This window comes from Lactuca serriola, chromosome 8 (assembly GCF_051521515.1).
Source record: "Lactuca serriola cultivar US96UC23 chromosome 8, Lser_US96UC23_V15, whole genome shotgun sequence".
Lineage (NCBI taxonomy): Eukaryota > Viridiplantae > Streptophyta > Magnoliopsida > Asterales > Asteraceae > Lactuca > Lactuca serriola.
The window spans coordinates 134507911-134520689 of record NC_136415.1 but is presented as its reverse complement, the minus strand read 5'-3'; the positions used below and the strand labels follow the sequence as shown (position 1 = coordinate 134520689).

General features: G+C 36.0%; 1 protein-coding gene across 1 annotated transcript; it reads right to left on the bottom strand.

Annotated features, from left to right (window-relative positions):
- Window positions 1–7184: 7184 nt before the first annotated feature.
- On the bottom strand, window positions 7185–8686 carry LOC145070621 (cytochrome b561 and DOMON domain-containing protein At3g25290-like). The gene is made up of 3 exons (XM_079017578.1): window positions 8020–8686; window positions 7650–7904; window positions 7185–7567 (listed from the first exon to the last, which is right to left on the bottom strand). Exons 1-3 carry the CDS (start codon window positions 8644–8646, stop codon window positions 7274–7276), a joined length of 1176 nt encoding a protein of 391 aa, XP_078873704.1. The 5' UTR covers window positions 8647–8686; the 3' UTR covers window positions 7185–7273.
- Window positions 8687–12779: the final 4093 nt, after the last annotated feature.

Genomic DNA, 12779 nt, shown 5'->3' with positions numbered 1-12779 from the left:
AGCCAATGAAGCTTTACAAATGAGAAAATGAGAAAATAACCACAAATGTACATTGATAATATTGCTAATACTTGACATGCACTTTAATTGAGTAGGTAATCATCGTATACAAATAATGCATGAATTGTAGGTATAAACAATGTCTTACTACAAAGTACAACCTTTGTATTTTTAAACAATCAAACTGATGTGCAATCAGTAACCCTTAATAGATCTTGTAATGATGCTTAATTTGAAATACATATTGCGTAAATAATACACGCACCAGAATACGTTTGAGGTGAAATTATTCAGTGTTGTGAGAATAGGGAGGATAGAATGGGAAGCCAAACATATTTATACATTCAACTAGGCAATAATTGAGGAACGAAGATAGTGGAGGCTTCACAAACGAATGTAAAATATGAGAGAACGGCAAAGAAAAGGTTTATTAAAAAAATAAAATTGTATTAAAATCAGAACAACCATAATGATCTTTCACAAACACATCTATTGATATCAGAACAACTCCAATATTTGTGCATATTCAACATAATATCAGTTGCAGTTATAATATCCATCTCAATTGTTTCATAGTTTCAGTTTTGATTTGTGTAGCCATGGTTTTCTTTTCATGTTCTATCGAAGAAGAAAGATGATTGAAGATATATAAGAACTTGAAACTAATAATGTATCACGATTTGTTGAAAATAACAGCATGTCACTCTCTTGTATACAAAGAAGATCTTGCAAAAAATGAAACTAGAAACACGTCTTACTTGTTTGAGATTGCAGGGTCGAATGTTGATGAAGACTGAAGAACGGATTGAGGATGCAAATTGCGGTTTCTGTTTGCAGCAGCACGCGTATAAATAGAAATAAGGAAAATAAAATAGATGGAGATATGGACGAATTCTCTCCAAATCTCTCCAATTTGAGAGGAAGATTATGAAGGAAGATCTTCTCTTATCTTTTCTTCTTTTCCAAATTTACCCAAAAAAAACTTTGGAACAAGATCGATCCTCCTTTCCTCTCGATTCCTTCCGGTTACCTCCCCTTTCCTCGTTAAATGAGACTCGGAAACGAGGTGTAACTTATGAAGTGGTAATCCAAGTTTTTTTTTTGTGCGAAAAATAAGAAATTTGCTCCTAAATTATATGGGCATGAAACATGTTAAATTATAAATGTATCTGAAGCAACATTTGATGCATTTTTGTTACCTCAAGATTCATTGAAAATCCCGACCCTTGGCCTATGGTTGTTTGTTTATTGGTGCAATTAGTTTCCTCAACCCTTTTCTTAAACCTGATAGAGTGTAGCGGGAGGGAGGCGAGGGAAGCTTTCCCGCTCACCAGAACACCGCACCGAGAATGTGGGAACGGTGGTGCGGGAAAAAGGTGGGGGATCCGGGTGCCGCATTCTCTCTCCGATTCCTTTTTTTTTGTAACGGTAAGAAATTGAAAAAGTGTGTATATATATATATATATATATATATATATATATATATATATACTTTTTTATTTTTATTTTATTTCTTTCACCCACTATAAATACCAACCCAACCCAACATTATTTTTAACCCATTTCTACATATTCTCTCTAAAAAACACTAAAACACAATGTCATCATCCGATTTGATGGCTCAAAAGGAGGCATTATTTGTCGGTGCCGTCATGGTGAAGACTGTTACACATTTTAAAAACCGACTAGGCCAAACCTCACGTCAACAAAATAAACCAAGAAAATCGTCGTTGCATAGAAATCCCGAAGTTGGGCACAATCGTCTTATTGAGACTACTTTGCAGATGACGCCTTGTATGTTGAAAAGTTTCGTCGGCGGTTTCAGATGAAGAAGGAGCTATTCTTACGTATTGTTGGCGATTTGAAAGGTCGTTTTCCATATTTCTAATGGAAGATGGATGGTAGACGTAAAAAAGGTTTCTCTCCAATTCAAAAATTCACGATCGCAATTTGTCAGTTAGCATACGGCATGGGCGCGTACCGTATGTGAATGTGTGTACAAGTTCTCCAAAGCTATTACTTTGGTGTATGCGGAACGATATTTGCGCAAACCTACTATTAATGTTGTCCACCAATTGTACACGGTGCATGAAGGCAAGCATGGGTTCCCAGGGATGCTAGGTAGTATCAATTGCATGCATTCGGCTCAGGTATTGTGCCCCAATGCATGACGTGATCATTACATGTGAGGCGACCACAGAGAACCGACGATTGTTCTAAAAGCAATCACATCACATGATCTTTGGATATAGCATGCATTTGGTCCAGTTGGTGCAAACAAAGATATCAATGTTCTGGACCAGTTGTCGATATTCAATGATATCTACCTTGGAAAGTCGTACGATGTACCTTTTTAAGCAAATGGGTTAGCATATTGTAACAACCTAGAATTACGAGGTAAAAACTTCATTTTTAATTCAACCAAAACATTAATTATCTTTAAATCAACATTCAATATCTTTTTATCTAAATATTCAAAAGTACTTTATAAGAAAACAATTATCAGAGTACAATCCTAAAATCATCATAATGCGGAAACATGGGTAGATGCGTTGCGATCAAGTCGGGACCTTCCCTTTCGAACCCGAAGTACCCGAAACCATAACTATAAAAACTATAAGCACAAACCTTAGTGAGTTCCCCACAATAACACATACCATACATACAATTGGGCCTAGCCCTCACATTGGGCCCAACCCACCATAATGGGCCTAGCCCTACCAAACCATTGGGCCTAGCCTGATCATACAAATGCAAAAGTCACAAAGACAGTTAGCACCAAGATAACATATAATGGGCCTAGCCCAACATAGAAATGGTCCTAGCCTGTCATACAATGGGCCTATCCCAACATACAAATGGGCCTATCTCAACATATCATGCAAGAGTCACAAAGACATCTAACATAACAGAACCTAGTGGGCCGACATTGGTGCCTTCGACCCATAAGTACAGTGAGGAGACTCACCTCAATCCGCATATAATAAAATGACTGCTTGGGTCGCTGAACCGAATAACCTCGCACCAACTAACAATAAATACAAAACTAAATCAATAATTATCCTGAAACCCAAAATCTGAGGCCTACTCCATAAACCAACTTCCTAAAGAGTAAAAGATCATTTTACCCTTTTCTTACTTGGCCCAAAACCAAAGCCCAACCTAAATGCACAAAAAGTCTAAATGGCAACCTAAAGCCCATTATGGACCAAACTTCCTGATTGGGTCTAAAACTCTAATGTGAGAGAAACCAAGAAAACCCACAACCTAACCACAACCTAAAAATCAGAAGCCCACTGGCCCAACAAGGCCCAAATTGTTGAACTAGAGAGTACCCCAGTGTACTCGAGACGTACGCCCTGCGTACTTGGTCTTGATGCACAATGTACAACCATTTGATGCATAACCTAACATTACGATGAGCGTACCTCCACGTATGCCCATCGTACTCGTTATAAGTCCAAAACCCACATTTAGCTCTTAATGGGTTAAGCCAAGATGTCCAAAACATAGATCTGGTCCCTAGACAAGGTCTTAATCAATAAAGTTGTCAACTTTACTCACATGCATGCCTTAATGGGACTCAACACTTAAAAAAGAACTTAATAAGGGTTTTAATAAATGCATGGACCAAAATTTTCGATAAAGTTTCCATTTTTATGAACAGGGGACCTTATTGGAGCTTAGATCTAAAATTTTCCATAAAATTAGTAGTATTTGAATTATTTGAATTGCAATTGAATTTTAGATAAGTAGCGGGATAATGGCATTTGATTTAGGAATTGTTTTTGAATTTTTTTTGAATATTTATAGTTGGAATAATCAATGAAAAAGGATAAGCTTGGAATTATCGTTTTGTTTCTTCTTCTCTTCTTCTGGAGTTGGCACACATTCGGAGAATGTGAGTTATAGCCCTAGTTGAACGTATCAACAAATCCGACTGAATTTTTAAACCCGTTTACAAATCATTAATTACCACATCTAATTGACGCTATCCCATTCCAAGCCTTGTTGGTTTTTTTTTTGAACGGCAAGCCCTGTTGGTTTCTAAATCATAATATAATATATTGGAAAAACATATAATAAAGCAAAGTCCTAAGTTTTATTATAATAAGTTATATATATCTAAATTTTTTCACTTTGGGGTCCATTTAGGTAAACCAAACATGTTATATTATTCCCATTCTTTCTCCCAAACATTGTCACCTAGTATTCGATAAGGCATCATTGCCCTCCAAGAAAAGATGGAAAGGTTTAAAAGATTTGTTGGGGGGGGGGGATAATGACTTAAAAGGGTAACCTATTATTCGTTTTGTACATATTTAGTCATTGATTTTTTTTCGTCCATATTTTCCCATTAAACTTGTTGAACCGTTCAAAAAACATCCTTATAACCTGCAATAGAAGATTTAGCTGGTTTCCGACATATTTGACTGCTCCGGTCATATTCTCCGACGAACTCAAGAACTCAGGTTTGTTCTCTCCTTAAGTCTCTTTGTTAGATCTAAACAAATTTTGAACATAAACCCATGTGGGTGTTCTATTTTCAAACTCAAAAAATCAAACCCGAAAATCTATTCTTCATCTTCATCTTCTTATGTTCAAACTCGAGAACACACATCATAATTTCTCACTCTAAAAACGATTTTTGAAGTGTGTGTATGTTAGATCAAAACACGAACCAAGATCTTTAAAAATTGAACACAAAATTGCCATTGGGGGTATTAACACAAATGATATATATTCCAGATTCAAGTTCATCTTCAAGCTCAATTTTTGGGTTTGAAAACCCTAACTCGGGTTCATCTTCAAAACTCATTAGACCTTCAAGAACTCGTCAGATCTTCAAGCTCGATTTTGAGAAAACCTCCACATGTGAGTGTATTCATCTTCGAGGAACCTAAAACACACAAACTCGATTTTTTCTTTGTTCTTGGAAATCGATTTTTGGGTTTGAAAACCCTAACTCGACAAAGGGTTGTTCTTGAGTTTGATTTTTCGTCTTTATGTGTTTATGGAATACCATATCAATCCTCGAGTTTGTAAGCTTCAAACAAATCGAAGGTGTGTGCATGTGTGTTCATCACGTGTGTGTATTCATCTACATCTATGTTCGATTTCTGAAGAAAAAAAAAACAACTTACCCCAAGTATGAGTTTGTGAGCATAATGTGGAAAGAATTCAAATTGCAAATGGATTCTTCTAAAATAAACTCGAAATTTGGAGCTTTTTGGATGTATTTGTTCATTGTGTGTTTCAGATCTTTATCTAGTTCATCAGGTTTGTTCATCGTGTTCTTGAGAGCTTCTTCATATTTGAGTGTGTGTGTTTATTCAGAACACGAACCCAGATCTGGATGTGTGTATTATTTCATTTTTTGATAGATTTTCCATAAATGATTTATTCAGATTTGAGTGTGTATATGTGGGTTAGATCAGAACACGATCCTATGCTCAAGAAATTGTTTCAAGTTTGCTTAAGAACACTATGGCCGGAGGTTGATTATGATGAACAGTGATCTGATGGAAAATCATGAATGTCAGAGTTTTTGAGTTCGTCGAAAAAATCAGGAATGCCGGAGAAGATGACTGGAGCTGTCAAATACGTCAGAAACCGGCTAAACCTCCAATGGCAGGTCATAATGATGTTTTTTTGAACAGTTCAATAAGTTCAATGGAAAAGTGTGTACAAAAAAATTCAGTGACTTAATGTATACATATCAAATAATATGTTACCATTTTAAGTATACATATCAAATAATATGTTACCATTTTAAGTCGTTATCCCTTTGTTGGGGACTTGGGGTAACTTTTATGTTTACCGAGTGAATTTTCAATAAAAAAAAATGTACGCTTTATTTTATCTTGTATGTATTTATTTGTTCTGTAGGAAAAGTAAAAAAAAAACGAAAACCAATTAAAGATTTTTTTTTTAAAACCACGAGGTACCAAACTATTGATGACATACTTTGGTAGTTTGGTCTCTCTAGCCTCTCATATATTAGACGTAAAAGAAAGAGATAAAACGATGAAATCATGATTACATGCAAGCAACAAACAATGAAATACTTATCTCATTGTTTAGTATCGTATTCTAACTCGAAATCATTAAATAAAAGCTAATAGAATGATTTAAAGTAAGAATAAAAGCAAAGTGAACAATAATGGTGGGACAAAATTGTGGCATGGCTCAATGAGATTGGATATGAAAAAAGACATTTAAAGTGAAAGTCACTTTCATATTGTACAAAATCATGCATTTGTCAACAATCCGTATAAGATTCTAAATTACAGATTTAACCCTTTCAAAATTACCACCCATCATAATAAGGCCCCACATCAATCAAAGTGTTATACCACATGTTTCATAGAGATGCTTGTGAAAATAGACTTGGGACCAAGCATGCACCTAATTGTGTTATTGTTTATGTTGCAACTTTGAGTGCTACAAGTTATTGGAGTGTGCATCAAAAGTAATGAAACAAATTGAATTTTTTGGCATTTTTATTTGTATCTCGTGCACTAAAAGTTATATAATGACAATGTATGTGCCAAAGAAGCGAGTGAATGATGTAAAAAGTGGTGACACATACAAGTTGAAATCTTGGTCCCCTTTCTTGTTGTATCTATTATGTACTAAAAAATATTTAAGAATGATGTATGTGCCAAAGAACCGCGTCAATGATGTAAATGAATTGATGTGTGCACCAAAAGCAATTGCACATTGAAGTTGAAATCGTGGACCCATTTCTATTTTTATCTTATGGGCGTTAAGAATATGTCATGATGATGTTTGTGCCAAAAAAAAATTACAAATATGTTATGTTTGGCTATCCTCAAAAGTTTATCTAACATGAAAGAGGTAAATCACACTTTTCCCAAAGTCATAAGACTTAAACATGGGACATGTCACATGTCTCATGAAAGAGTTAAATCACATTTTTCACAAAGCAAAGTAGTCGATGCATAGGCTTAAACATTAGAGGTCATTTATGGATTGTACGTTTTTACTCCTAGGACAATCATGTATGTACAAGAAATAACCGTGTGAAAGATGTAGACTAAAGTTGTGTGCATAGGTGACACGGATCAAGATTCTCAAATTTTCATTGTATTGCATAATATAATAATAAAACACACACAACCGAATAATATATATATATATATATATATATATATATATATATATATATATATATAAAAGGTGGCCTATTGTACAAAAATAAGAGAAACCCACCATTTAAAATACATTAATACTCGTAAAGAAGCTCAAACTATGGTGCCAATGGTTGTTGCTTGTTGTCATAGGGTTTCGTTGACTTGCTAGACTTCCTCTTCATGATCACAATCCATGTAATCGCTTCTAACAACAAAGCAAGTGCACCCAATGTGGATATGGTGATTATGTAGGCTGATCTCCATTTGCTTTCGGGTGATAATATATCAAGACCCTTGAACACGTTGAGGATGCCAAGAACAAGAATGGAATACCCAATTCCATGGTGGTAAATGTTCCAATAAAATCTAAATTTGTGGTCTTTGTTTGGTCTCAAGAACAATGCGAAGATCTAATAAGAGAAAACACCAAAAAAACAAGATTCAATGAGGACAAAATAAATCGAGAAGTTTGACTTTGAAAAGTCAAATTACCTGGACCGTTGCAAGAGAAAAGAGAGCAATCCCGATACTGCGGTGAGTGTTGTATGTGACACCCTTTGACTCGGATCCAAGTTTAAGTCCGGTGGCCCAGCCGGCGACGCCGATTGCATAAGCAGAAACTTGGCAGAAAGCATGAAGGTAAAACCATGCCGGATCTGCAGAGGGGAAAGCTCGAAGGTATCTAGCGATGATTACTCCTACAGGAAACAAGATTCCCCAGCTCACTGCATTCAGTATCCCATGAATCTGAAACATGAACAAATTACATTTCGATTTTCGCTTGGTTTTGATGTTGAATCATGAAATTCTACGTGGGTTTCCAGAAAGATAATTTTGGTGAAATCAGAATTTGATTACTTACATTTCTCTTTTTCGTTCTGGAATCACCACCTCCAATTCCACCGCTAGGTCCGCTGCTACTTTGTCCACTTAACAAATCCAACCGCCCTTTCGCCCCCAAATTCGCCGGCTGAAAAGCATGTTTCGCCGGAAACCCATCAGCCGAGACCGACGGCCCTACCTGCCATACCTGATTCACACTCGTCATCCCTTTTTCAGGCAACTCAACCGTAGCAAAAATCCTCATCACCCCATCGAAGTAATCTGCTCTCGTATCCTTCACATTAAACGCCAATTTCCCTTCCATGATCGAACTATACGAGCTTATATTGAACGTCTTCACTACCATCGAACCATTGGATGCTTTAAAAGCGACTAACGCCTGTGCTCCAGGCATTCCGTCGCCGGTCGGGTTTATGGCCCACGAGATCCATCCGTCGGTGGTGGCTGGACGTGCGACGAAGGCGATGGAGAGTGTATTTTTTGAAGCGTCAAGGGACCAGTGGAGGTAGGAATTGAGGTGAGGTAACTCGTTGCAATGATTGTATACGATCTTGTTTATGGATTGCAGTGTGAGGCAGGAGAGTTGAGCGTGAGAAAGGTGTGTCGTTAAGAGTGAGAAGAAGGTGAGAAAGAAGAACGGCGCCATTGGTGAAGTCTCTGGTTTTTTTGAGGTTGTACTTGTATATGAAGCGTGTGGCTTATTATATGGGTCAACAATTTAATACTTTTGTTTTAAATACATCCAAATTAACTTTTTATAATTTTGTCTTTCTTAAATTGATTAGAGTAAATTACTACATACCAGTTTTACACCGTATTTGTGAAGATCGGGATCCTACTTAGGATTGTTTTTGGGTTTGCAAGATCGAGATCGTAAGATCTGGATCGAGATCCTAAGATCCCACAAAATAGAATATAATTTTAATTTATAATATTTAATCATGAAAATATTTCAAACATTTATTTTTCGTTCAAAAGTTATAAAAACTTCAAAATATTAGTCATAAGTCACAACAAAAAATAATAAATGGTAGATTGGTAAAGGGTAAAAGACATAAAATGGTAAAAAAAATTCATTTGCGAAAAAAAAATCAAAGGAAGGTAGGATCGGATCGGATCGGATCGGATCTCGATCCTACGATCTTACGATCCTACCTGTGATCCTACCCAAAATACGATCCTTTTACGATCCGGATCGTTTTTCATACCTAGGATCGTAGGATCGTACGATCCTACGATCAGGATCGCGATTTTGACAACCATGGTTTACACATTACTTTACGTTTATTATTATTATTATTATTATTATTATTATTATTATTATTATTATTATTATTTTTGACGAAATTATAAATTTGTTGCTAGCGATTTGCCAAAAATTATATGCCCATGATTAGGGTGAGCATTTGGACCGGTGGACTAGACCTGACCGGTGAACCGGACTGTTTTTTTGGACCCCCGGGTCGGTTCTTGGTTCTAGGAATCCATCAAAACCGGTACAGTTTTTTTCCGGTCCGGTCCAGTTTTACCGGGTTTAGAACCGGTTGGACCCGATTTAATTTTTTTTTTTTGAAATCTGTGAAAATTTTTAAACAACAACAACTCATTCGTTTTAAGTCGGATTGACATAGTTTTTTTTTTTCTAACGTTTAATTTACAGTTTATAGATGAATTTAGACTATAATTTTGTTGATTTTGGTATTATATTTGATGAGTTAAAATCTTTCAAAGTTGAGCTATCAAAGCTGAAAATTTTCAGCTTTTCAGCAACATTTTTAAAATTTTGTAATCTGTGAAAAAAATTTAAACAACCATAACTCATTCGTTTTAAGTCAGATTGACACACAGTTTTTTCTAACGTTTAATTTACAGTTTGTAAATGAATTTAGACTATAATTTTGTTGATTTTGATATTATATTCAATGAGTTACAGTCATTTAAATTTGAGCTATCAAAGCTAAAAAATTTCAACTTTTCAGCAAGATTTATTAAATTTTGTAATTTGTGAAATTTTTTTAAACCACCATAACTCATTCGTTTTAAGTCGGATTGACCTGTGGGTTTTTCCAATATTTAGTTTACACTTTGTAGATGAATTTAGACTATAATTTTGTTGATTTTGGTATTATTTTAGTAAGTTAAAATCCTTTAAAGTTGAGCTATCAAAGCTAAAATATTTCAACTTTTTAACTATTATTTTAGACTATAGTTATGAATTTTATGTATCTTTGAAAGATAAATCATATGAAAGGGATCATGGTGAACTTCATTTATGTGTTAGGTGCTTTTATTTAGAAAATTAATTTTGCAAGTTATAATATTCTAACATCAAGGTAGATTAGTTATGCAATGAAACGGAAACGGAATCATTTTTACAAGTTGTATCGTATCAAACCCAATAACATATTCGTTTTAACGAGTTCTATCAAACCCCAAAACTTATTTTGGCTTGTACTCTATGCAATTAAAGTTGTATCGGTACAAACGGGTCCAAGAACCGAAAAAACCGGTCCTGGACCCGGACCTGGACACGGACATGGACACGACTCATCCGGTCTGGTCCATGGTCCACAATATTCTCCATAACCGGTCCAGTCCAAGAGTCGGTCCGGTCCAGTTTGGTCCAAATGTTCATCCCTACCCATGACAACTACAAAATCTCCCTGGGTTGTCTGTATACCTTTTTTTGGTGGTTTTATTTTGTCATGAAAATGATTGAAACTACTAATTTAAATTACAATAATTATTTAATTTTTTATTTCAAAACCATCTTTGATTAATTAGGAAAAACACCACTGTCATCCGTCCAAAAACCCAAAATCTCAATCTTAGATAAATCAATACCAAAACAACACACACTTGGAAAACGGATGTTATACAATTCTACTCTGTTTTTTATTCATCTTGTAGGTAATTTAGTTCCCGGTGAATTGACAATTTCAGACTTTAAGTGTATAGGAGATGTTATGGTTGTGGCTAGCTGAATACCGAAAAAGCTATCGATTATTTCACATCTAAGTAAATTGTAGGTAGATGAAGACAAATGCAACTTCGGTGAGATGCTTGAAGAATTAAATGAGATCTAGTATAATTTTTTGGAGCTATGGTTTTTGTTTTTTTCTTCAAAAAGAATTTCAATGTATAAGAGATGTTATGGTTGTGGCTAGATGATGTAACACCCAGAATCAGAAAGGCCAAGAAAGGAAAGGAAAACCCTAAGTCAAAAGGGGGACAACTCGTCGAGTCCAAGGAATGACTCGGCGAGTCGAAGCGGACTCCGTGTCGCAGATTAAGTGACCGACTCGGCGAGTCAGTGAGTGGACTCGGCGAGTTTGGTCTGGGTTAAGAAAGCCCTAATTCCGGGACTTGGTACCCTATTTAAGCATCTTATTCTCTTCCCTAGGGTTCATTATAGCCTCTCTCATCCAGAACCCCAAAACCCTAGCCACCCAACTTCATTTTTGGAGATTTTGGTGAAGATTGAGGTCCATTGGAGTGGATTTTGAAGGCTTGGAAGAAAGGAGCAAGGAAGGAAGTGTAGATCCAGCCTTCATAACATTTTGGCAACTATTAGAAGGTAAAAAGTCTGGACCTTGAGCTTTCAATTGATAGATCCCCTTTATAGTTTGCTTTTGGTCACATTTGGATCATTTCCAAGGTTAATCCGAGTATTAAACCCTTGAGGATGGATTTGGAAAACATATATGGACACTCTTGAGCTTTAGGAGCTCAGCGTTGCTGGCTTTATCCAGCTAAGATCCCATTTCATGACCTAGGTTTTCTTTGAAGGTTGGATTAAGTGTTTTAGCCTCATAACACCTTGCATGCACGTAAAGTTAGCAACTTTACATGCAATGCTAGCATAAGGAGTCCAGATCTATGAGTTGGAGGTGTTGGGATGGACTGTAATCGACAAAATAAAGATGTCACAAGATGGAATCAGTGAGTCAGTTCATGGACTCGACGAGTCGGGCCGCAAACCCAAGCCCTTCTGTTTATGAGTCGAATCAGTGAGTGGGGTTAGAGAAGGGCCCAGCCAGTCTGTGTCCATAATGGGCATGAAGATCATGGTACTCGACGAGTTTAAGGAGGAACTCGGCGAGTCCAATGCAATCTCCTTAGCTTATGAAGATGGACTCGACGAGTTGCTCTACAACTCGGTGAGTCGGTTGAAGATGGTCCTGAATGTCAGTTGAAAGAGAACCCATCGAGTTGTTGCTAGACTCGACGAGTAGAGTCAAGGTTGTTTTGGGATTTGAGGAGCATGGACTCGAAGAGTTGGTAGAACAACTCGGCGAGTTGAGTTAATTGGAAGTTGACTATGATCGTTGACTTTGACCTTGAGAAGGACCTTGACCAGAGCTGACTTAGTTGGCTTCTTGAGGACAGTTAGGCTAAGGGGTCGTTTGATAGTTGCTGACTGAGAAAGGTCTGTCTGAGTAATCAATTCTGACGGAGTAAGAAATAATGTTGTTTGATTGTACATCTGACTGAATGTGCTGACCGATGCAAAATGACAATTTTGCCCTTATGTTCTATACAGTAATAATAATAATAATAATAACAATAATAATAATAATAATAATAATAATAATAATAAATCCACACCAAATAATATAACCAAACATTACAAGTTTACATCTCACAAAACAATATTGTCATCTTGAGTCTAAAACATACTAGAAATACCAATAAATTCTGCCAAATTGATTTCTTGATTGAATGTCATAATTTTATCCTTAATTGCTTATGTCATAACTAGACATACAAGTATACACA

What these genes read in the sequence shown, in the direction of transcription:
- LOC145070621 (XM_079017578.1), bottom strand. Translation starts at nt 8,646, where the DNA reads ATGGCGCCGTTCTTCTTTCTCACCTTCTTCTCACTCTTAACGACACAC. An exon ending in CCAGAACGAAAAAGAGAAAT is followed by an intron (nt 7,905 to 8,019) that starts GTAAGTAATCAA and finishes TTCATGTTTCAG; the next exon opens with ATTCATGGGATACTGAATGC. An exon ending in TTTCTCTTGCAACGGTCCAG is followed by an intron (nt 7,568 to 7,649) that starts GTAATTTGACTT and finishes TTCTCTTATTAG; the next exon opens with ATCTTCGCATTGTTCTTGAG.